Source organism: Apis florea, unplaced genomic scaffold (genome assembly GCF_048593485.1).
Source record: "Apis florea isolate Af1SG1 unplaced genomic scaffold, ASM4859348v1 contig_3203_pilon, whole genome shotgun sequence".
In the NCBI taxonomy this organism is placed as follows: Eukaryota; Metazoa; Arthropoda; class Insecta; order Hymenoptera; family Apidae; genus Apis; species Apis florea.
The window spans coordinates 1,262,025-1,287,816 of record NW_028256723.1 but is presented as its reverse complement, the minus strand read 5'-3'; the positions used below and the strand labels follow the sequence as shown (position 1 = coordinate 1,287,816).

General features: G+C 23.7%; 4 protein-coding genes across 6 annotated transcripts; 1 reads left to right on the top strand and 3 right to left on the bottom strand.

Annotated features, from left to right (window-relative positions):
* Positions 1–6,800: 6,800 nt before the first annotated feature.
* Positions 6,801–10,953, bottom strand: CysRS (cysteine--tRNA ligase, cytoplasmic). Of its 2 annotated transcripts, XM_086910887.1 has the most exons (11): positions 10,393–10,953; positions 10,110–10,305; positions 9,676–10,018; positions 9,351–9,491; positions 9,134–9,230; positions 9,020–9,058; positions 8,486–8,955; positions 8,266–8,410; positions 7,791–7,996; positions 7,346–7,720; positions 6,801–7,272 (listed from the first exon to the last, which is right to left on the bottom strand). In XM_086910887.1, exons 2-11 carry the CDS (start codon positions 10,286–10,288, stop codon positions 7,156–7,158), a joined length of 2,112 nt encoding a protein of 703 aa, XP_086767013.1. In that variant the 5' UTR covers positions 10,289–10,305; positions 10,393–10,953; the 3' UTR covers positions 6,801–7,155. The 2 variants fall into 2 exon arrangements, with proteins under 2 accessions (XP_086767013.1, XP_003693886.1); XM_003693838.4 differs by having other exon boundaries at positions 9,020–9,230.
* Positions 10,954–11,963: 1,010 nt separating this feature from the next.
* On the bottom strand, positions 11,964–21,056 carry svr (Carboxypeptidase D svr). 2 transcript variants are annotated; one of them, XM_031916743.2, is made up of 15 exons: positions 20,406–21,056; positions 20,065–20,309; positions 19,829–19,981; positions 19,577–19,752; positions 19,318–19,465; positions 18,992–19,083; positions 16,737–17,245; positions 16,159–16,635; positions 15,762–16,033; positions 15,105–15,279; positions 14,632–15,011; positions 14,404–14,545; positions 12,813–14,292; positions 12,506–12,682; positions 11,964–12,288 (listed from the first exon to the last, which is right to left on the bottom strand). In XM_031916743.2, the coding sequence occupies exons 1-15, from the start codon at positions 20,859–20,861 to the stop codon at positions 12,152–12,154; spliced, it is 5,019 nt and encodes a 1,672-aa protein (XP_031772603.1). In that variant the 5' UTR covers positions 20,862–21,056; the 3' UTR covers positions 11,964–12,151. The 2 variants fall into 2 exon arrangements, with proteins under 2 accessions (XP_031772603.1, XP_012342267.1); XM_012486813.3 differs by having other exon boundaries at positions 19,829–19,984; positions 20,406–21,040.
* A 584-nt stretch (positions 21,057–21,640) lies between these two features.
* Positions 21,641–23,632, top strand: LOC100864600 (uncharacterized). The gene is made up of 2 exons (XM_012486825.3): positions 21,641–21,883; positions 21,963–23,632. Exons 1-2 carry the CDS (start codon positions 21,858–21,860, stop codon positions 23,062–23,064), a joined length of 1,128 nt encoding a protein of 375 aa, XP_012342279.2. The 5' UTR covers positions 21,641–21,857; the 3' UTR covers positions 23,065–23,632.
* Positions 23,172–25,650, bottom strand: LOC100864478 (serine/threonine-protein phosphatase PGAM5, mitochondrial). Its single transcript, XM_003693840.4, has 5 exons — positions 25,139–25,650; positions 24,489–24,664; positions 24,158–24,372; positions 23,851–23,981; positions 23,172–23,769 (listed from the first exon to the last, which is right to left on the bottom strand). The coding sequence occupies exons 1-5, from the start codon at positions 25,300–25,302 to the stop codon at positions 23,619–23,621; spliced, it is 837 nt and encodes a 278-aa protein (XP_003693888.1). The 5' UTR covers positions 25,303–25,650; the 3' UTR covers positions 23,172–23,618.
* Positions 25,651–25,792: the final 142 nt, after the last annotated feature.

The window sequence follows — 25,792 nt, the reverse complement described above, 5'->3', positions numbered from 1 at the left end:
CAAAAGAATTTTTAAATCATAGACTTATCATAGACTTCCTTGGCGAATTTCATAAAAGAAAAAAAAAAAAAAAAGAAATCAGAAAAATCCCATGTCGTTTAAACGATTACGAACGATTTAAATAAATAAATATTTTACTTATCGATCTTCTCTACGAAACTTGGAAAATTTCATCCTCCCTGTTATATCGTCCGCCACATTTCTCCACGCTCGGTTAATATCAGCAAGAAAACAACATCTTTCAGTCTCGAGAACGCGACAACGCGTGGGAGAATGTAGAAGAAAACGTCAAGTGCAAGAATTGATTACAAATTTATAAAGAGACATATCTCGCGATGGATATCTTCTTCGAAGGAAAGGGAATCGTGCCGCCCTTTGGATTCGCTCTCGAACCATTCTCGAAACGAACACGAGTTGTCAAACAGAGGCCTGCGGGACGAGGAGGGAATACGTTCGCCTCGTGAGAGCGAAGAAGAGACTAGATCCTCGTGGACCGGCGAGGAAGAAATGAAAAGGAGCGAAAGAGGCGAAGGGATGGGCTGATTGAAGCAGGCATGATGTTTAATTCAAAGAAACTGAAGACACGCCCCGCTAACTACGCAGCAAGCCACGCCATCAACCTCGAGGAAGACTGGACCAGAAGAGGGAAGAAAAAAAAAAAAAAGGAGCGAGAAAAAGAGGAGAGAAAATTAAGAAAAGAAAAGAAAAAAAAGAAAGAAAGGAGGAGAGACGACGTGATCCTCTTTGCCCTCCTTAAATCTCTCTAGTAATTGCTTCCTTTTAACGAAGCATGACTTTGCGCGTGCCATTGCAAACTGGGAAGGAAGGCACTGTTGGCCTATCGGAAACCACGAAACGACGAGACTCGAGAAGAGAAAAAAAAATCAAACGGGGAAGTTGTACTTCGAGAAAGATCGATGAAAGTAAAGATGATTATGGTGTATTGGATATTTGTATATTTTTATATTGTTTAAAAGATTGGATATTTAATGGATGTTAGATCCGTATATTTCGCAATTCCGCCATCGCTACGAACGCCTACCATTTTGTCTCGGGTGCAGCAATTATCGAGGTTGCATTGCAGACTTTCCTGTGCGCATGCCCTCGAGGGTGAAAGGGTTAAAGTCTGCCCACCCTTTACTCGAGGGCAGGTCTTCGAGACTTGTAATTTCTTCCTATTGCGCCTCTCCTCTTGCGATTCGCTATTTTTTTCTTTTTCTTCTTCTTCCTTTCTTTCTTTTTTTTTTTTTTTCTTTTTTATACGATTGTTTCATACAAATACGATTGTTTTTTACTTTCTATTTTTGCTTTCCTTTGGGATTACGTGATTTTTATTTACTTTAAAACGATATATATTTCTAAGTGTCTCACAGAAAATTATAATATAGTTAGAAAATTTTTGCACACTTTGATCCCAATTCAAAGTATCTCTAATCTATAAATATATTAAAGAACAAGATTTTGATATGATCAAGATGAGTATCTTTATAAATGCAAAAAAAAAAAAAAAAAATGTTAATGGCAAGAATCATAGAGAAGAGATTGTCGTTCCGAGGAAATTGATCGTGCAGCATTGTCCGCCATAATCGTTCGAAAAAAAACTATTCCCGTAAGTGGGCAAGTAGCTTACTTACCACTTATATTACTCACGAGAAAGGTTACACCCGTGTGTGTGTGTGTGTGTATTTTTCCAACGCAAAAACATCATATAAATACGGCTCGTTAACCGAGCTCGCCTCGAATCCGATTGCGCCCTCGCGCCGTGTAATGGTACCCTTTTATGTTAATCGCTAACCCTTCCGCGTTTAACCAGCTGCGCTCCGTGCATTGTCTCGGTTAGTTTTTCAGTTAGTTTTTTTTTTTTTTTTCTTTTTTCTTCTTCTCCACCCAACGTTGTTTTTCAACGAAACAAAACGCACGCGCCTATGCAGCACGATCCACGTGTCGATTCGCAGTTAGGCCGCGTTTAGGGGTCAGTTTTTGCTGTGGAAAATGCCGCGATATCGAGGATTGAAAAAGAAAAAAAAAAAAAAAAAGGAAAGGGGACGCGCGAAAGAAAAGTGGCGGAGGGTGAAGATTAGCTTGAATTAAAAGGGAGAGGGGGAGGGAAAAAAAAGAGGAGAAGAGGAAAAAATGTTGGGTGTATGATGAAAAATAAGAGCGGTTGCAAATCGACGTAACGCGCCGGCTAAATCCGTACAACCCTTCGAGATATGTATTTATATACTTGGGCTTGACGAGGCGTTCCGGCGAGTCGCGTTATCCGGTTAATCGCGAAGGGTTCGTATTCTATTTCCTTTTTTCTTTTTCCTTTCTTTCTTTTTTTTTTTTTTTTTTGGTCATTATAACATTATGATATTTTTATTTTGGTCGAGACTTTTAATTCGATTAGTGAGGTAATTTTGGTTACGTTAATTGATGAGATTTCGTAAATTTGAAAATTTGTAAGATCATCTTAATAATTTGTGAACAGATATCGTATATATATGTATGTCTGTGTGTGTATCTGAAAGTGTGTCATAAAATATCTAGAATCTATTCTTTTTGAGCAAATAAATAATTGTCATACCTTTATGTTTATAAATAAACAGTTTTTGGCTTTCGTCGAATGCATATCAATATATCTTTTTTTTTGTGTCCAAAATTTCGTAAATCGAATTAACAAGAAATAATTTTTATCGATAAATCTTTTTTCCATCGTATTTTTTATCAAAAAAAAAATATATATATATATATACATATATATGTATATATACATTATATAATATATAAAGAGAAATAATAAGAAATATTTATATTTTGATTATCATCCTGTTTCATATTTTTCAGTCAGTTGATATACATGTACAAACAGTTTAACGCTTTCACAAAGTACAAGCAGCTCATCACATTTTCCATCACGATTTTCGCGCGAAACTTCAGGAAAATATAGATAAAACGAAACTGATGGCGATGAACAGTCTATCGGCAATTTGTCATCGACTTTTCGAGCGTTTCAACGTGGCCGACCAGTCGACAGGGCGCAACAATAGCAATAATCGTAGAGCTAGCGGGAAAGTTTCGAAAAATCACTCCTCCACGGGGAAAAAAAAAGTATAAATCAAACAAAAGGATAAGAGCACGGTGGAGTCTGTGGTGTAAATCGAAAACCGACGAGAGGGTAGCTGAAAATTGTCGATAGAGTTATAAAAGTGGGCTCCGTAGCCTCACGCCACCCCTTCGAACGCACCCCGTTGCCACATGAACAGACACATTGGGATATCTGTCCTCGAACAATATCAATTATTTATATCTGACTTATAGTTATCATGCTACGGAATTCGATTTTGATATAAATTGTGTTTATGCGAACGTATCGATGGACAGAATAATCCGTTAAGATTTTTCGACTTGAAAAAGTCAGGATGCAAATAATGTGGGGAAAAAATTTTAAATAATTATTTTTATCCTGTTTAACAAGAAAATGAATTTCAGGAAATGATAATCTCTTTCTCAATACATTCTTCATTTTTGGTTCTTGGGATAATTGTTCAGATTTAAGAAAAGTTACATATCAATAATCCGGAAAGGAAAATCCCCAAATTCCTGAAAAATGAGAATTTTTATTCAAAAATTAAATATTGTGAAAGTTTTTTCGAAAATGTTTCGTGAATTCACAATACATCTACGACTCCTATAACATCTGCGATTTTGAAATACTGCGAATCGAATTTCTTCCACGAAAATATCTATCAGCAAATTCATTCTATTTTTATGAATTTCTTATGAAATTATTAATTAATATCGACGATATTGCAGAGTATATTTGTTTTATTTTAAAAATTTTGATATCCAATGGAAATATATCCCTTTGAGATATAACCCGTTTAAAAACTATCTACATTTCGAAAATAACTTTATGGATATTATTTTCTCGATCATAACTCTTCAAATTTTTCCCAACAATCTATTCTCTTCTTCCTCTGTTATTTTTCTTTTTGTATAAATGTACAAAAATTTCTTCACAACGAAAGAAAACTATTGTACGATCAACATAACTAGTACCAGTTGTTCGGATTACAAGTCCAGGATATTCTTCTAATTTAAAAACGCGAACATCGATTTTCATTTTTCACGTATTCATTTATTTTCCTTTCGAAGTCGATCTTTTGATACAATGACGTTTCATATTTCCGACATTCTACCATATATATACGTATATATATTTTTTTCTTTTTACCAAGCTCTTTTTTTTTTTTCCTCCGTTTTTTCGGTTACTCTGAAACATTTCGATCAACGACATCGTGGAAACAACGAGAGAAAAAAAAATATGGTAGCGTGAAAGAGGCGAGAAGAAGGAAAAAAAAAAAAAAATGAACACACATCGGTAACACGAGTAAAAAGTGGTGCTCGTTAAATTACAACAGTTACCGAACTTTGATTCCGAGTAAAGAGAAACCGACGAACGTAACAAAACTGTATATCGAGAGAATGACAAAGAGAGAAATGCGGAGAAAGAGGGTGGCTTTTATATATGCATACGAGAACATTCAGGTGTCAATCAAGAATCGAGACCTTTCTTTCGACTTTGGGGTCCCAAAATCGAGTTTTTCCTGAAAAAATTTACGTATTCATTCACGTCACCACGAATGGAGGAAGATATGGTATAAAGGGAGAAAGTGAAAAAGAGAGAAAGGAGATGGGTAAAAAAGAAAGAATTCAAGCGAAAAGTCTGTTTGCTTTTTTATCGATCTTGACTTCATATTCGAGAGCATATTTTTTTACACCAACCGTCACGCATTGTTAACGTCAACTTACTCGTTTTTTTTTTCTCTCTCAATTTTTCTCTCCATACGTTGCAACGAAAAAAAATCGTCTAATAAAATTTAATATATAATAGTAACACGAATTTCATAATTTTGTTAAAATATTATTCCAAATATATTTGCATATATTATTCATTTTTAATAGAAAAATCGAAACAAAGAGATATTTCCTAATTATTTCATCCCGTTTTCGATATAAGACATTATCAGTCGGACGTATTTTCTCGAGTTGGAAAAGCTCGTGATACACGACCCATTCGCTTCGCGTTTTCACAGTTCCTGAATGCGGGATGAATATCGGCCTGCTTCGTCGGCCATTATACAGCTTTTACATTTATAAAGCTGTCACACACCGACTCACGCGTCATTGTGAAAGGGGTATTATGCTTTAATAATGGACAGCATCGCATGTCAGATTCATCCGGTAGGATGGAAATGGTGCGAAGTTTATTTTGTTTCAGGTCTCTAGCAAATCCAATGGCGACGTGTCGCAAAATATTTTGCACGATCAGAATCGTAACTTTATCTACAACGACATTATCTATTATATTTGAAAGTAATGTTATGCTTACACTTTTTATCAATATGATATCATCTGATTATTCTTTATCTTGATAATCAAATCATTCCATGTATATTTGATGATATTAAATTATAAAATTATATTTTTTGTTTTTATTATGAAAGCTTATTATATCTTTTGATACCTCATTTAATTTTCATATTTACCTTTGATTATATTTTGATATTTTATTTTATAACGATATAAATATTAATTGTTTTATAATATGCATCAAAATAGATTGACAAAATAGATTGAATATTATTTTAATCGAAATATTATTTGAGAAAATTATTTAGTACGTGTCTAGTGACATAAATATTTGTCTAATATTTAATAAATTTATTTAATATTTACTATTATTTAATATAATTAATAATTAGTAATTTTCATGCTTTTAATTCATTATATATTATTAAAACGGTTTTTGACTAAAAATAACAATTTGTTTTATAATATCTAAAAATCATAATATTGAACATGTATATAAATGTATATAAATGTATATGAGTCCACATGTAATGTATTAAAAATTTAATTCATCTTCTTAATACACGTGTACACGAATTATGAATACGTAATGTTTTTTACAAAATTTTTATTTCTGAAAATAGAAAAATGTGCGTGATATCTCTTCAGGATTATATTTTCCTAATACAAAAATTTTTTATAGTAAAAATTGTGGACTACGTATCATTTACAATTTATAATTTTGTATTAAAAAAAAATAATTAGAAAATGATATGAAATTTTTTTTCGAATTTTAAAAATATCGTTTTTTTATCAAATTCTATAATTTTATTATCAGAAGAGGTATATAACTTGAGAAGAGATATATAAAAATTTTTTAAAATTTGATACATTTAGATATTTATTTTATATTTATCTCTTTATTTATCTCTTTAATGCTGCTATAAAATTATATAACAAAAATAATTGTACTTTCTTTTTAATCCTTCTCGTTGATTTTCTTATCTTTAAAATCATGAATACTTCTTTGTACACATTAATATTAACAAGTTAGAGCTTTTATTCATCAGTGAATGGAATCATTAATACTAAATTTTTCTATTTACTTTTTTATGCTAAAATGGTCTTTGTGTTTCTATAATATGTTATATTAATTTCTATGTGCTGTTTATTTAGATACAGATAAAATAGAAATATTATATTGCGTGATTTTTAGCGTATAAATTATTTCGATTCAACAAAAGTGAACAATTAATTTTAATTCTATAATTATAAATTAATTCTATAGAAAAATTACTAATTCAAATTATACAAATTTTTCTTTTAATATTTCTTTGATATTTTGTATTCAACATAATATTATAATAGTTAAGTAGTTAATAGTTAAGTAATTATTACATGGTAAGGGATTAATATAATATCATTTTTTAAAAATTTTTAAAATAATTTAACAGTATTAATAATTAATTTAATAAATTTGTCATTTTTGATATATTTCATTTGATATATTTATAATATAATTTATTGTAAATATATTTTTATTTAATATAATAAATAACTTGTAAACTTATAAATTTCAATTTGTAAAATATAAAAAAAAATTTAAGTTAAAGATAATTTTTTAATTAATTTTTAATAATATAAAGACAAATATAAATATTATATATGCATGTTTTTATGTTCATAAACAGCAATAAATTAATGAACAATGCAATGATAAAAATTAACATGAAAATAAATATTTTAAAAAGGTGAGATCAATGTTTTTCTTCAATCACCTTTCTAATGTACAAGATTAATACTATATTAAACACTTTATTAAATCGAAGCGAGATATTCATTATATCTCTTTTCTTGCGCTTGTTGAAGCTTTTGCAATTTCTTTATTTGCCCTTTACTAATTTCTTTACCATTGATATCATGCGTCGGTAAACCCTAAATAAGAAAAAAAGCTTTAAATTTTTTAATTATGAAAAAAATATATATTATTATAAACAATTCTACCTACGTTGCTATCAAATCGAGAATATTTATCTCTTTCTAACATAAATATCTCAGAAGGAGGAATTTTCCTCTGTGCTTCTTTCATTGCAGCTGCCGCAGCAATTTCTGCTTTTTTCTTTTCTTTTTCTAGCATTTTCTCTAATTCCATTTGCTTTTTAGATTCTTTTTCTTTTAAAAGATCTTCTCTATTTACTAGTTTAATTTTACAAATTTCATTATTACTATCCTCTAAACGAACTCCAATATTTGGTAAAATATCGTCACGTAATGTATCACATTCTTCAAGAATAGTACTAGCTTTCAAAGTTTTAGCATGATTTCTTATTTTCTCACGGAAATTTGCCAAAATTTCAAGATATGGCATAACAGCCTGTTCAACCTTTATAATGAAATCCATAATGAAAAATTCAAGATATAAATAAAAAAAAATATAAAAATATAAACCATACATTTAATTTCACATTACTATCTATTGGAAAACCAATAGCATCGTGTGAATATGATATAGTACCAAATATAGTAAACATTTTTGTAATATAAACTGCAACATCTCTAAGTAATAATGTATTTGGTTGTTTAACTTCTTTCATATAAATATTACAGTGCGTCACAAGATCTCTAATTGCATCAAGTGCACTTCTTGTATCAATATTATCTGCAATAAAATGTAAGTATGGTTAATATAACAATACTGTAATATACATTTAATAATGTAAGAAAATATAGAATGTTAATATATTCGTGAAAGATCTTTGGAAGAAGTATCGATTTTAGACGCAAAGTTTAAATACAAAAAATTGATATATAAATTGAAGCTTATTTATTTATAAGCAATTTACTATTTTTATATTTGTTTTGAATCTTAGAATTGATCTAAAAAATGTTCTACAAATATATATGTATAATTTATAAATACTTTCTTACCGCATAATGCATTATGTACAAAATCTCTGGCATTATAAAACTTTTCATTTAATTCTATTTCGAAATTAGTCCATTTAGTAAAAGTATTGATATTCGTTTCTGAACCCAAAGATCTAATTTTACATTTTACATTTAAAAAGAATTCCTGTAATACAAATAATAAATTTTATTTACATTTTATTATTAAATAATAAAATTTCATAATATATGTTATATTTACATTTAAAAATTTTTCATATTGAATAGCCATGTGCATAGTATTGTCGCTATAATCTAATGTATCTTTCCATGAATGTAAAAGAAATGCAAGTCTAAGTTGTCTTGCTGAATGCTTTTTTAATGCATCTTGTATAGTAATAAAATTTTTTAATGATTTAGACATTTTACATCCTGCTATGGTCAAATGACCAGAATGGAGAAAATATCTGACCCAATTAGAATTATTAAAGTATGCTTCTGCTTGTGCTATTTCATTATCATGATGGGGAAATTTTAAATCTACTCCTCCAGTATGAATATCTAAACTTTCTCCACAAATTATAGATGCCATAACTGAACATTCTATATGCCAACCAGGTCGTCCTCTACCCCAAGGACTTTCCCACCATGGCTCTCCTTCTTTTGAACATTTCCAAAGTGCAAAATCAATTGGCGATCTTTTTTCAGATATTGCCAAAGTACTTAAATCTCCTAATAAAAAAATTTTCAATAAAAATTTGATACAAGAATTTTTAAAAAAAATTTTAATATTTACCTTCTCCTTCTTGTAAACTCAATGTATCACCATATGCTTCTGGAACAAGTTTAGCATAATAATGTTTATCTTGTTTATCAAAAGTAGAAACATCAAAATATACAGAACCATTACTTTCATATGCAATTCCATTTTCTATAATTTTTTTAATAAATTCTATAATTTCTGGTATGTATTCACTAACTCTAGTCAAAACATTTGGTCTTAATACCTAAAAAATATTTTATTTTTTAAATCATAATTAAATATTTTTACATATGTTTAATTTAATATTTCAAATAATAAAATAACATTTAAAAAAAACAATTATAAACAACATGTTTAATTTTACATTTAAAAAATCCATATCTTTGTGAAATTCTTGTTCCCAATGTTGCGATAATTTGGTAAAAATTGAATGTTCTGTAACCGTAGCACCTTTTTCTTTATCCAACCATTCTGCCAAAGGATCTCGTACTTCTTTTAATAACAACTGCATCCATAGAAGTTATAAACATAGTATCTTTAGATAAATTATTAAATAAAATTAGTAATAATATTATTAATAATTAATAATTTTATTAATAATATTATTAATATTATAAATAATGACATTATTACTATTTATAAATTCATTATTTAATGTATTTTATACAATATAAAAGAAATATGTATACTTCTTGAAATTCCTTCATTTTATCTTCATCTTTAAGTTTTACTGCATCTTCAAGATTTTCAATAGCTTTCTCTACATTACACAATATATTCTGTAGTATATATTTTTTATCTGTATCAATTGTGCTTTTTACAGTATCTTCAAAGATATACATTACATTTTTTGCATCATCCAAAATTTTATCAAGCGTATGATTTTCTTTTATATATTTTTCATATAAATAATTTTGTCTAGCTCTCTTTATAATTTTATCATCTATATCAGTAATATTCATCACATATAAAATATCATATCCAAAATAATCAGATAATACACGTCTTATTATATCAAAAGACATGTATGATCTAAATAACAAAAATTAACAAGAAAATATAAAAGTAAATATTCTGTATCTCATATTACACAATTCTATATAATTTTATAATTTTATATTACCTAGCATGTCCCATATGTGATGCATCATAAACAGTAGGTCCACAGCTATACCACAAGATATGATTTCCAAATTGAGGAACAAATATTTCTTTATTTCTAGTTAAACTATTATACAATTTAAGAACCGAGCTATTTTTTCTTTGTGGTGGAACCCAAGATGGTTGTATTCTCTTTGCCATTTCTTAATCTCTAAAGTCTAGAAATATTTAAAAATAATAAATTATAAAATATATATCTTAATATTTTCTTATCATTATAATAATCAAAAATTAATTAAACTTACCTTTTTAAAAATACTTTGCCTATTTTAATATTCTTTAAAATTTTCAAAAAATAATGTTTACACAAATATACAAAGAAAATGAAAATTGTCAAATAGATATCACGTGTCCCGAATCCTGTTATAAATTTCTATTCATTTCTGTATATATTTTTTTACGAGATATTTGATATTAATATTAATGTTATTTCTTTTATTCTTTTCAAATAAAATATACATAAATTATGATTAAAATATGATTCTTAAATAATTTGTGCACAATATTCGAAAGCAACTTTGTTAAATTTTCTGTATCTTCGAATAAATTCCACTAGATATTTTACTTAGTTTCCCTATTTTTAATCTTCAATAAGCTACTGCAGAATGAAATATAGCTCAATATAAAATTATTTAAAAAAGTAAGTTTAATGTAATATTAATGAATATTAATTGCTTTTTATAAAAATAATTTATATATCTTTATAAATACAATACATAAAAAAAAACAAAAGCATGAAATTTATTTAATTTTTGAAATTACATCATTTCAATTTGTATTTTGAGATGAAATGTAATCTGATATTTACTTATGATTCGTTTTATTTTATTTTACCGATATTGACATTAATCAAAATTAAAATATTTATTGTTAAAACAAATAATAAACAAATTTATATTGATCATTGTATTGTGTTGATCATTGTAAACAGAAATTCTATGAATAAAATAAATATAATAAATAAATAATTAATTTTTTTGTTTCATATTAAAAATCTTAAATTTTACATAATATTAGAATTATATTATTATATTAATTAATAATATTATAAATAGTAAATAAATATTTGCCATTTTACAATTTCTATGAAATTTATTATTATTATTAATTTTTATAACCTTACAGTATAAAATGTATTGTACAGTATAAAATAATTGACTGTATATAATGTAAATTAATATGTAATTAATTATAGTAATATTATATAAAAAATATATAAAAATATTTGATGTATTCTTGAATTTATTAATATATAAAACTAATTTAGCATTTTAATTATTTATTTATGAATGATAAGTGATATATTTTTATTTTTATTCATATTTTTGTATAAAGCATATTATAATAAATTTTCTATAAATATTTTTCAAATTTTTTAAATCTTTGAAGAAAATATAAATTAAATGTTATAAATTTTAAATTATACACTTAATACTTGAAAATATGCACAAAAGATGTTTTATATTTTAAAAAATTTTCATTGATTTATATTATATTAAATCATATATAAATGATATATAAAAAGAATTTAGAATATAATTCATATTTATATTATATAAAATATTAGTCTTGTGTTATATATTAAAATATTATATTAAATTAATTATATATCTTAAAACACATATCTTTTTTTTTTTTCAAACAAAATTCATTATATTTCTCTTCTATTTTATCTTACTATAAATCTATTTTATATTATCATATAATACAATAGTTTTTATAGATATAATAATTTTTAGTTTTTTTAATATTTTTTTTCATCTTGATTTAAATTGATAAACTGTTTGTTTGAAGGGAAAGATATTTTTGAAAACCATTTTATAATTTAGTAAATATTTAGTTTATATAGTAAATTGAAACAAAATTACAATATTTTAATATTCTAAAATTATTTGTTAGTAATTTTTTCTTTAATTTTTATATTTTTATGTATAATTTAAATATCATATAAAAAAATATCTTCCTTTTTATATATAATAGTATATATATATATATATATATATATTATCTATGTTCTTTAATTGGTTCTTCTTCCCACTCTTTACTTGGTCTAACAAATTCTAAATCACTAGCATCTTCAGAACTTGACATATTATCATCATCAAAATATGGTTTTGTAATTTCCTTAATTTGTGTATGTCCTAAAAAAGTTTAAACTAATGAAATAAAGAAATATGATACAATCTTAAATTAATAATTTGTAGTAGATGTTTGAAAACTGTCATTCTATTAAGAGAAAATAAAAATAATAATTTTTTTCTAATTTTTATAAGTATACATCATAAATATACATAAGTATAAGTATATAGATTTTGAAAATTTACATTTTTGTTATTATTATATATTAATAATACTTACCATTTAATGGTCTTTTAAATATTTCAATTTCTTTTTCATCATCATCAAAAAAACTTGTACCATCTTTTAGTAAACTAAATGAATATTGACGCCAATTATTCTTTTCTAAATTTTTGGAAGATTGACAATTGATACAAATAAAAATAGAACATATAATAATTCCCAAACATAGAGTACCTATAAAAATATAATTTATATATGATTATGTTATTATAAAACATTATGATAATATACATATGTATTTACATATAATTACAATATAATTTATATAATTACAAATATATTGTAAAGATACTGAATATCTTACTTAAAAGTATAATAAAAACAATTCTGGGCATTCCCAAATAATTGTCATCATATTTTAATTTGAATATTAAATACGAAATATTATGTATGTCTGGTGTGATAAACACTTTAGTCTGCTGAATATATTTAGATGCAGTAACATTTATAACATGAGTACCAGGTTGAAACAAAAGCCAATAAGTTCCATGTATACCACTTTTGATGTGATGCATTGATTGATTATATGATAAAATAGCATTTTCAATTGGATGATTGTTTTCATCGAGAACATATCCTTTTACTCCTTCATTAAGTTTTTCTATCATTGCTAGTAAACTAGCTTTATTATCTTCCCATACATTTTCTGAATCATCTGTGTTACAACATGTAACATATATATTTAACATCAGAGTACTTGTATTTAAATAAAGATAATCCATTAATGAATGTTTTCTTTTTCCACTTATACCTATCCCACCATGAATAATCCCATTAGTATTTATATTTAAATTATTATTACATTGTGAATCTTTAGATGTCATATGAATATTATATTTTGTATATAATAATGCTAAATCTTGCAATATATCATCATCATCTGTATTATATATTTGTTCATGTATTTTTCCATACTTTCCCGCAAATGGAATTTCAATATGTTGTGAACCAATGTTTAAATTTATTGCTAATATGGCATTAATATTTTTAAACCAATTAATTATCATACTTGCATCAGTAGTTAAATCATTATTAATAGGAAATTGTAAGTTATTCATTATACTTGATGTACAAGTTTGATTATCATTAGAATTTTGAGATAAATCCGGTGCAATATATATTGTAAATTGATCTAAATAATTAGTTATTCTAATATCTTTTTGATAATGGTCTAATAAATACTTTGCAAAATAAAGTAAAATTTTAGATGTTACAGCTGCACCATTTGAAATACCTGCTACAAAAGCTATAGATGGCCGACCAATCTGTTTATTATTTTTAGTTCCAATTTCTAAACACATTATTCGAGTACCTATTTGTGATTTACCAATAGTATGTAAAATTGATAATTGTGAATATTTATTGCTCAGATCAATTAAAACTTGATTTACAATATTTGTTTCTTGATCTTCATCATATTTTTGATGTTCTACTTTTTCAATATGATGTTTTATCAATTTAATGTAAAGATTAGTTATACTTTCATAATTTACATGAATTTTTATAGTTTGTTCAATGTAACCTTCACAGAAAAATGTTAACATATATTCACCAGGAAGAACAATAATCTTGAAATAAGCCATGTTTTTAGAAACATGATAATTATTGGTTCCAATTTTAACTGTAGCTTTTCTTAAAGGAACATCATTAATGTCTGTTACTATTGCACGGATACCAGTTGTAAGTCCATGAATAAGTTTTTTTAAAGGCAATAAATTTTCGCGCCAAATAATTGGAATAGATCCTGGACGTGGATATTTACAACAATCCATATTGATACTTATCTAAAAATATAATTATTTAAATATATATAAATATTTATCTTAAAATAATAATAAACAAAAAAAAATTTTTTTTTAAATAATTTCATATATTAATAAATATATATTACTTACTACTGGTATATTATATTGATTTTTAATGTAATTTTGTACTTCCTTAATATCATTATTAAGAAAATTACAAGTTCCTTTTCGTAATGAATGTTCATAATTTTTAGCTAGATTTTCATATACATTCAAAGTATCATCTGTATAACTAAATAAAATAAAAATATATTATTATAAAAAATATAAAGAAAATATATTCTTATGCAATATTAATATTTATTCAATTTTTAGTACCTAACTTCAAGTGCTCCACTTCCTAATATTATTATCACATCATATTCTTCATTAAGTAACATTGTTTTAAATGCATTAATAATTTTATTTAATTTATTCGAATTAACAATATTTTGCTGTAATAATTTTTTTCCTACTTCATCATATACAATTGGATTACAATCTTGCATATTAAATATATTATCAAAACCAGGATCTATCCCAGGTATAAAATGTAATACAGAGTTATTCAATATTCTTTGTATAGGAGGATCTCCAATTTGATTTCCCATCAAAATATGAGTTGCTAGTCGTAACAGAATTTCTCTTCCTATTGGTTGAGATGCAAATAATCCTCCAATTAAACCAATATGAAATTTATTTTCTTCTGGTGCACCTATCTATAATTAATAAATTTTTTAATTTTCGTGATCTTAAATAATAAAGTTAAAAATTTTATATGGTTATAAAATTTTTTTTAATAATATATTTACATTATTTGTAACTTTTAAAGAATGAATAGCCATACTAATTAATGATTCTCCTGCTAGAAATTCTGCAATATTTGGTTGATGACTTTCTAACTGACTAAATCTAGCACTTAATTCTGCATTTTTTAAATATACATTCTGTAAATTTGCCATTAATCGAAAATCATAAGCAGATGACCTAAAATAAAAAATTATATTTTTACTGTAATATATAATTTATCATGAAAAATTAAAATATAAATGTTAATAAATTAAGAAATAAAAATTTATGTTTTTATGTTAAATTAAATAAATTTTGATATTATTCATTTTATTTTGTTCATTAAAAAATCTATTTCTTTTTAATATTGATAATTAAAAAGCATAACATAATTATTCAATAAATTATTCTAATAATTTGTTCTGTTTCCATTAAAATATAATTATAATTTATTTTCTCATAGTTATTTTGTAACATATTAAAATATTTACTTTTGTGAAATTCTAATTTCTTCATAAAATGAAATTTTTATGATTCTTTAACAAATACAATTTATTTTAATATTCAACAACATATAAATATTATTCTGTAAAATGTAATATAATCTATATAATATAAGAATTATATTAAAATATTCTTTACTTTCAAAAAATTCTTAAAAATCTGATATATGATTATACCAATGTTCAGGATCATCTCGCATTAATGTGAAATCCAATGTCACTTCTCCTTCTCCAAAATTAACTCCATTTGATATTGTTACAGTTTGCATTTGAGATTCATATCCTACTGCATTAACTGTAACATTATATTTTCCTGGAACCAAAAGGCGCCAATAATCTCCATCATTAGCTGCATAGATATCATGTTTAATTCCTTCTATAGATATTTTAGCATGAGGTATAGGATTTCCAATTGATGAACGTACTACACCATGTATTCCTTTACGAGACTGCAAATAAAAATGATATATTTAATTATATATTTAATTAAAATAATCATTTTTACAATGTATATGTATATATGCGCGCATGCGCATGTCGTGTGCGTATGGGTGTGCATACGTGTAAATAATACCATTTCAATGAGACGTAGAAGAGGTTCTCTATTTTGTAACCAATAATTTGGTAATTCAGTTACATTTGGAAATTTTGTACATCCTACTTCTATCGTAATTTCAAAATCGTTACTATGAACATAATTATAATCTTGCATGCCTCCATTAACAGAATACCAAGCAGCACCATTAGTTATACCATTTGGAAACCTTTTTTCTAGCATATTTGATTCTGTATTTAATCGTCCATTCGAAAATGAAGGACATGGTTCTCCAAGATGCATACGAGGATGAGCATTTGAATATGCTAATGCTAAGGCTTTAAAAACTTTATCATCTGGACTAGGATTTTCTCCATTAGCTGCATATTCTGGTTTATTATCATATGGATAATTTGCTACTAATGCTCCTCCATGAAAATTAGCAGAAAGTACAAATGGAATACTTGCAATCCAATTCATTACAGCTTTTGTTTCTGTTTCTTGTTTTTTATTATACTATAAGATATAAAATATAATAATTAAAATCAACTTAATGTACTTATAAACATAAATAACATACTAAATATCTTAAGCAATGAAAAAATTTAAATTCATACATTATTGGTTTCATATTGATCAGGAAAATTTCTGTTGAGATCAACCCCTTTAGCATTTGTCCTTCCTTGTATACCATCTATATCTCCTTCTTTAGAAATTTCATAGCCATCTGGATTCATACTTGGCATTACATGTAATCTTACATTTTCCAATATTTTTGTAACTCTTTTGTCATTTCCAAAATTTTCACAAAGATATTTTAACAATAACAGTAAAATTTCTCTACCAACAACTTCATTACCATGCATATTTCCTATATATTTTATTTCAGGTTTATTTTTACTATGTTTTCCAGGATTTTCTGTTATTTCCATAACATATAATTGTCGTTTTTTTATAGATTGTCCAATACTATAGAGTCTCGTAATATTTGGATAATTTAAATTTAATTCTTTCAAATATTTTTCCATTGCTATGTAATTATGATGCTTGAATTCCGTATTATGGAGAAAACCATATTTATCAATAGATCTGATAATTTCCTCAACTTTGCCTGATTTTAATTCCCCTATAAATTAACATAATATTAAAATTAAAAACAACTAAAATTATCAATAAAATTTATATAGTAAAAATTACACTTAATATAAAATATATATTTATAATCATATTTATAATTTTTTTCTCATAAGTTTTTCATATAAATAAAAAAATATGAAGATGAAAATATAATAAAAATATAAAAAATATAAATTATAAAGTATACAAATAATAAAACACAAGGTATAGAGAACACAAAATAGAACATTAAATAAAACATAAAATACCAATAAAAAAAGAGACTGTGAATATCCGTGAATATCATAATAACATTTGAAATATTGTATCATTTGATGAATAAAAATAGGAAAAGGCTGGAAGATATTTGAGAAAACTAAATCATTGTTTGACACAAATATAATAGTTTATTTTTTCAATTTTAAATATTATACATTTAATTTGATTATATATATATATATATATATATATATATATATATATATATATATATATATATTATGCTATACATAAAATTACAAATATAATCATAAACATCATTCATTGTTTTATATTTTCTTGTTAATATTAATAAAATTATATGATAGATATTTATGCTAAAAATTGTTTAATGCATTTTCTATATATTTACTTCATATATTTTTTTCTATTTTATAAAATTATTATATTAGTCAAATTTAACTAAATAAAGTAAATCTTTTATTTTTAATGCATAATTTTCCTTTTTTATAAAATTTAAACTTCGTTTTCATGAATTTAATATGAATTTTTAGTAACAATTTAAATATATTAAAATATATCTTTATATATAATTATTTTTAGAATTTTTATTTATGTTCTTATAAATATTTATTATTGATATAAAATAAATATAAAAAAATATAAAAATAAGAATAATAAAATATTTTAATAAAAAATATTTATATTAAAATATAAAATTAAAATTTGTTTTATTCCTTTGTATTATTTTCTTAATAACATAAAAATTATTCAATAAAAAAAATATGTTATAAAAAGATATGTTTAGTACATAATATTTTTCTCTTATAATATATTCATGATTTAATTTTATATTTATAAAATGTATCAATCAATTATTTAAAATTTTAAATTTATTATTTTTTAATTATATTTTATACAACTATAACATCTCTTTGCATGCTTTTATTTAAATTATGTAATATTTTGCACTCAAAATATTTTTTTTGTATTTAAAATAAAATAAATAATAAAAAACATAATTAATAAATGTAAATATAAAAATATAAAAATATTAAAATTATGTATAAAATTTATGTTTATGCTTCAATTATTGTGTTTGTGTTTCGTAAGTACATAATTTTCAATATAAATAGTTATTTTCTTATAAATTGCAAAATTTGATATTTTTCTCCATACCTTGTGTATTTTTTATATTTGTTTGAACTAATAAGAACATAAATTATAATAAAATGTATGGTAATAGGAGTATCAAATAATCTTGTTATGATCATACCAATGCTGTAAAAATGAAAATAATAAACATGATAAAATAATCAATTCATTAAAAATAATTATAAATTTATAAATAATAAATATATAAAAAAAAAATAATTTTATTTATAATTTTAATTTCGTAAAAAAATAAAAAAATAAATAATATAATTATATAAAATATAACTAATAATTCACATATTATCATAAGATATTAAATTATAAAGTGCATGATATTGATTAGGAAGTAGGAGCATACGAACTAAATGTGCATCTTGATTACCTTGATCATAATTGTCCTGTTTTAAAGTGAAATTGATAATAGTTGATTCGCCTGATTTTACTATGACATTTATTGGTTCACTTGGGTAGTATCTAAAATTAGAAAAAATTATATATAAATGAAATGTTATTAAATAAATAATAAATTAACAATTAATCAAAATTAAAGAATAATTTTTAAATAACACTAAACATATTTAATTATATAATATTAATATTATAATAATTAATATTGTATGTAGTGTATATTAATATTGTATATTAATATTAATATTAAATTGTATATAAATGTAAAAATAAATAAATTCTATATTTAAATATATTCACCCCCATGCTTCTGCATGAATATAATAAGTTCCAGGTAATAATAAACGCCAATATTCTCCATGATTTGTACTTGAAACATTATGGTTTATTCCATGTACAATAATAGTTGCTCCTTCTATTGGTTGACCATTTATATCTCTTACAAGACCTATTATTTTAAAAAACCAAAAACTAATTTATGATATATATCATAATATATATCACAAATTAATATATATCATTGATTAAAAATTATATTATTTAATGAATATCTAAAAACCTTTTATTCCAATATGAGCTTGTTCAAAATATGTTATAAGAGATTCCTTATTTAATTTCCAATATTCTGGCATTTCTGAAGCATTTGGATATTTACAACAACTAAGTTCAAATGTTATTTCAAATGCATTAGAACGAGCATAATTGAAGTCTTGCATTCCTCCAATAACTTCATACCTAAAACAGATAAAAATATTTTCTTTCCACAAACAAAAATTATATTTTTTAAAAAAAGAATTTAAGGTAAGCTTACCAATATGCTCCATTGATAACACCACCTTGAAAGACATCTGATTCACATGCGCGACCTGTACGCATTTGTGGATGATTATCTGCATATGTGTGTGCTAAATATTTGAATAACTCATCATCTGGACTTTTACTTTCAGTACAGCAACTAGTTAAACTACTATATTATATAAATTTTAAATTAATAAATAAAATTTTATAATTTTCAAGATTAAAAATATAAATATTATATCATATTACCCAGAATCATAAGGATAGCTTGCTACAACAGCACCTCCATGAAGATTTCCTGATAATACAAATGGTTCTGTAGCAATCCAAGTCATCATAGCTACTGTTTCATTTTGACGTCCATCTAATATATTACCACCCTTTTGAAGATGATTAGTCCTTCTATCAAATTGATCTGGAAAATTTCTATTTAAATCAACATGATTTGCATTTTCACGACCTGAAAAGTCTTTTTTGGATTCACATTTTCCTTCCTAAATATGTAAAGAATATTAAATCAGAATTTATATAAATTATATAAATTAACTTATATATTATAAAGATAAAAAATAATAAAATACAAATTTTACCTCTGATTTTTCAAATCCATCAGGATTCATTGATGGCATAAGATATATATCAGTATTATTGATCAATTTTGTAATTCTTTCATCCTTTCCATAATTATGTAAAAGATATTGGGCAAGATATACTAATAATTCTCTACCAACAGCTTCATCACCATGCATGTTAGCAACATATTTTACCATTGGTTCACATAATTTTCGTTCCTTAACATTCTCGGAAATTTCAAGAACTAACAAATTTCTACCTTCTACTGATTTTCCTATGGAGAATACTTTTGCCAAATTTGGATATTTTTGAACTAATGAATTAAATAACTGTTGAAGTTCTTCATAATGTGTATAATGTGGAATGATAAAATTTTCTTCTAATTTGTTTTCAGAATTAATCGCAAAACCATAAATAATTCCAACAAATAATATCATAAACGGCACGGTATATATAATATTAATGTGTGCCATATTTAGATATTTTTTTTATGTAAAAATATAAAAAACTTTTTATTTTCAATGAAACATTCTACATAAAACAATATATCTATACAATATCAATATAAGTATATACTGATGACTGATGACTGATGATTAATGACTGATGACTGATGACGTCCACAAGTGTAAGCGTGGGTAGAAAAGGATAGAAAAATTACTATGAATAATATATAGTATAAATTATACAAGTACTAAAAGCACGTTTGAAAAGTTGGCAACTAAACAGTAAAGAATTATTTTACTCGTTGCTTAACTTCACAAGATTATATGATCTTATTTAAAGATTATAGTCTACTGATCATCTCTTATGATTGTATTCGATCTATTAATTATTATCTATATAAAAAATAATTATTCAAACTCATTTTTTTTTATTATCCACATGTATAATAATATATATTTATTTTAAATTTTTAAATTGAAATATAATTTGAATTTAGCATGTTATTCTTTAATTCAGTTAAAATAAAAATCATATATATGTAATCAGTAATAATTCGAAAAATTCCTAAAAATGAAAAAATATCTATCTATAATTTTTAACTATCCAAATCTGAAAATCATCATTTTTAAACATTAATATGTTAGAATTTATAAAAATATTTTTAAAAATATAAAAATGTTTCAATTTAATCAAAAAATTTTACATTAATATTAAAAGAACATTTATGCATAATTAATTATAATCTATTCTAAAATTGATTCTAAACTATTATATATATAAGTTCTATAATATATTATAACAAAAAATATATATATATATATATATATATATATATTACGTTTTCTTTTTAAAATATAGCATTGTTTAAATTTTAAAAGACATATTTTATTTAAATTTGTTTTAAAAAATTATTAAAGAAATATTATAATGCTTGCAAACATAAAAAACATAAAAAACCTATAATATTTTCAATGTAATCATATAAATATTTATATGAGTTTAATGAATAATATTGTATAAATATGTCCGATATCAAAGAAGAAAAACAGTAAGTAATAGAAATAGTAATAATAAAATTGAATATAAAAAAAAATGAACAAATTATTAACCATCATAATAAATTTCAGATATGGTTTAATTTTATCTAAAAAACAACGTATTACTCCAAAGGTTAACAATATATTTGGTGATAGTAATGATTCAGATGAGGAAGATGGTACAGATTGGGTTAAAAAAGCTCTTCAAGCAGAAGGAGAAAAAAATAAAATAAAAAAACAAATAAAATTAAATATGCAAAAAGCATTGAAAGAAAACCCAACAATATTCCAATACGATGAAGTATATGATGATATAGAAAGAAAAAAAGATCAATCTAAAACTGCAAAAGATGAAAAAAAGAAACCAAAATATATTCAAAATCTTTTGAAAGCTGCTGAACGAAGAAAAAAAGAACAAGAATATAGAATAGAAAGAATGGTTCAAAAAGAACGAGAAGCAGAGGGAACAATGTATGCAGATAAAGAAAGTTTTGTTACTTCTGCTTATAGAGCAAAATTAGAAGAATTTAAAAGAATGGAAGAAGAAGAAAACAGAATGGATAAATTAGAAGCTATTGCAGATGTTAAAAAACAGCAAGATATGTCAGGATTTTACAGACATTTATATGTGCAGACTATTCAATCTTCAGATAAATCTGAAATCAAAAACGATATAAATAATGATGAAATTGATTTAAATAATGTAACTAAAGAAACAGATATCAGTGCTATAAATAAAGAACAAATTAAAAATAAAGAAATAAAAAAAAATAGACAATATAGACAAAGAAGAATAGAAGAAGAGAGTGACACGGAAATTGAAATTGAAGAAAAAATAGAAAATAAAATAAACATTATTTTACCTGAAAAGCGTAAAAATATTGAAAAAGAAACTGTAGAAATAGAATGTGATGCTAAAAGACAAAAGCAACAAACTGAAAATATCAAACCTGAAGGAAATCTTAATGAAATTAAAATAGAAAATACTTTCAATTTAAAAAATGATGATAAAATATTTGAAAAATCTGAAAATAATGATGAAACTGAAAAAACTATTAGCTTAAAAGCAAAAATAGAAGCAGAAAAAAAAGAACGATCTAAAATTTGGGAAAAGAGAACAATTGGTCCTGAATTTGAAGCAGCATTACAAAGATATTATTCTAGGAAATCTATGAGATTATCAATTGCATAATTTAATGTATTTATAAAATATGTAAAAATAAAAAGTTAATATTTAAAAGTAAGTAAAAAACATTTAGCAGTATATTAGGAATTTACATAATTCTGATAAAAAACACATTTATAATATAAAATATAGGATTTTTCTTTTTAATATAATATGTATGTATGTGATAAAATAGTTAATTAAAATATTGTATAGAAATTGTATTGTAATGATACATTGTAATCTGAAAAAATGTCTGTTATCAATATTATAATATATAAATTTTTATACACAAAAACAAATAATGGCACATATGGTTATAATACATTATTTAACTTCTATAATGCTAATGCACAATAATAAAATCATATACATATATTCTTCCTTATTTTCAAAATATTCTATGTATTGCATATAATTTTTTTATTTAAAAAGTATTATTTTATGCAAGTATAAAAATTTGTTGAAATACGATATTAATGGTTTTATAAATAAATAATTAAAAATATTTCATTTTTAGCAAATCATAAATTGCATGATTTAAATATTTCATTATTAAATGAATAAATAAATTATATGATTTAATAAGATGAAATAAGCTGTGGTTCCATATGTCCACTATCACCTAAACTTCTTAATGTTACCCTTCCATTAGGACGAATAGATATCCATGTAATACTTCCATGATTTAAACTTAAACGTAACCAACCTTCAGGTGGAAATTGCAATGCTCTAAAACAAATAAAATATATAAATTTTATATATTAATATATAAATTTTTAATTCTATTTTTATTTTTATTTAATATATTACCGACAAACAAAATATCTAATAACATTTGCATGGCAAACAAGAATAACATATGAATCTTTTTCCTGACTAGGTTCTGGACGATGAAAATACTTTCTAAATGCAGCTTCTATTCTAGGTCCATCTTCATAAACCTGAAATACATTTAAAAAAAAGTAATATTATAATAGAATATTAAAGAAAAAAATGATTTAACGAGAACTAAATTCTAAAATTTTTCATTTTTTATTACATAATATAATACACAAAAATATATAATCAAAAAATAAAAATTTTAATAATAATTATATATATAATATTATATACTTACAACTATTTCAGAATTCCAAACATTAATTGGAGGATCAGGTGCAATTGGCATACCTTCACTAAGTACAGAATCTTCTTTCAGTGTAATATCTTTAAGATATTTTTCTATAATTTTAGCAGTTTCTTTAGCTCGAATTATTGTTGATTGTACAATCAAGGAATATGGTAATCCTAATTCCTGTAATCTCTTTCCTGTTGCCTCTGCTTGTTGCCTACCTTTATATTTTAAAACTTTCATCAGAACTTTCTTAATATATATTTTTTTAATAGATTTATATTTTATTATAAAAATTTAATACATTTAAAATTATAATATATGATTTGATACTAACCAAGAGTTGTAAGTGTTCGATCTGAATCTGTTTTGCCTTTTGTATTATATTGTCCATGACGAATTAAAATTATGTGATGTTTCACATTTGATTTTTTAATTGATCTTTTTTTACGTGATTCTTTATCAGTTTCATCATTTGATTTAGCTATGTTTGCTAACCATTCTGGATGTCGTCTATAAATATAACAAATTGAATTTTCAAATAAAAACAGAAAATATAAAATTCATAGAATTTTACAGAAACTAATATTAAGCAAATAGAATTTATAAGTATTTCTAATTTATAATATAATATTTTTATCACACTATTTTTAAAACAAAGCAAAATAAAAATAAAAATGGATTAAATATAATACATACTTATATATTTTATTTATTAAAATATCTTAAATAGGATAATAATAATACATTAGATGAATTTACACTTAAAAATAAAAATTAATATTTTATTTAAGTAAGATAAAAAATATATTTTTTTATATTTATATAAAGTATATATATTTATTAGAAAATTTATTTATTTATTTAATTACAAATTATTTAATTTTATTAAGAAAAACATAAAAAAAGATTTTAATTATATAATAATTGATTTATAAAATCAATAATATTTTCATAAATAACTATCATAGTAATAATGAATATAACCTATCCCAATTATGATCCCATCTGCCCCAAGATGAAGGTGTTATCCAAGAATGTTGTTTTTGTGATGTTTGAACATGATCATTATCATTTGGATAAAAAAGCATTGCACCACCTATTACACCACACCCAGCAATCCATTTTTTTAAATTTAAACGTATAGGCATTATTATAAATTTCCACGATCAAAGTTTTTAATCATTTAAATCAATGCTGCTCATGTATAGAATGTCTTTGAATTTACAATTTTTTTTTGCTTTTTTAAATAATAATAATAAAAATAACAGGTATATCGTAATAAAAAAAAATATGTAAAACACTATTTTAATATGAACGATAAGATAAAAAAAAAATAAAATTAGAAAATTCCCTCAAATTTTAAATTTATTTAACAATCATTATTTCTATAGTCTGTTCAATGAATTGAATCAAAGGAAGTAAACAAAACCATATGATTAAAATCTAAAAGAAACAAGATTGATTTACAATTTTAAGATATTTTATTTTTTTGTATCAATTTATTAGTACGATTAATATAAATAAACTTGATTTAATAATTGTTTATTTCTTTTGAAATAAATAAGCTTTTATAAAATTGTTATAAAATATTAAATACAATTTTTTAATTTTTTTTTTTTCATACGAAATTAGTTTTTT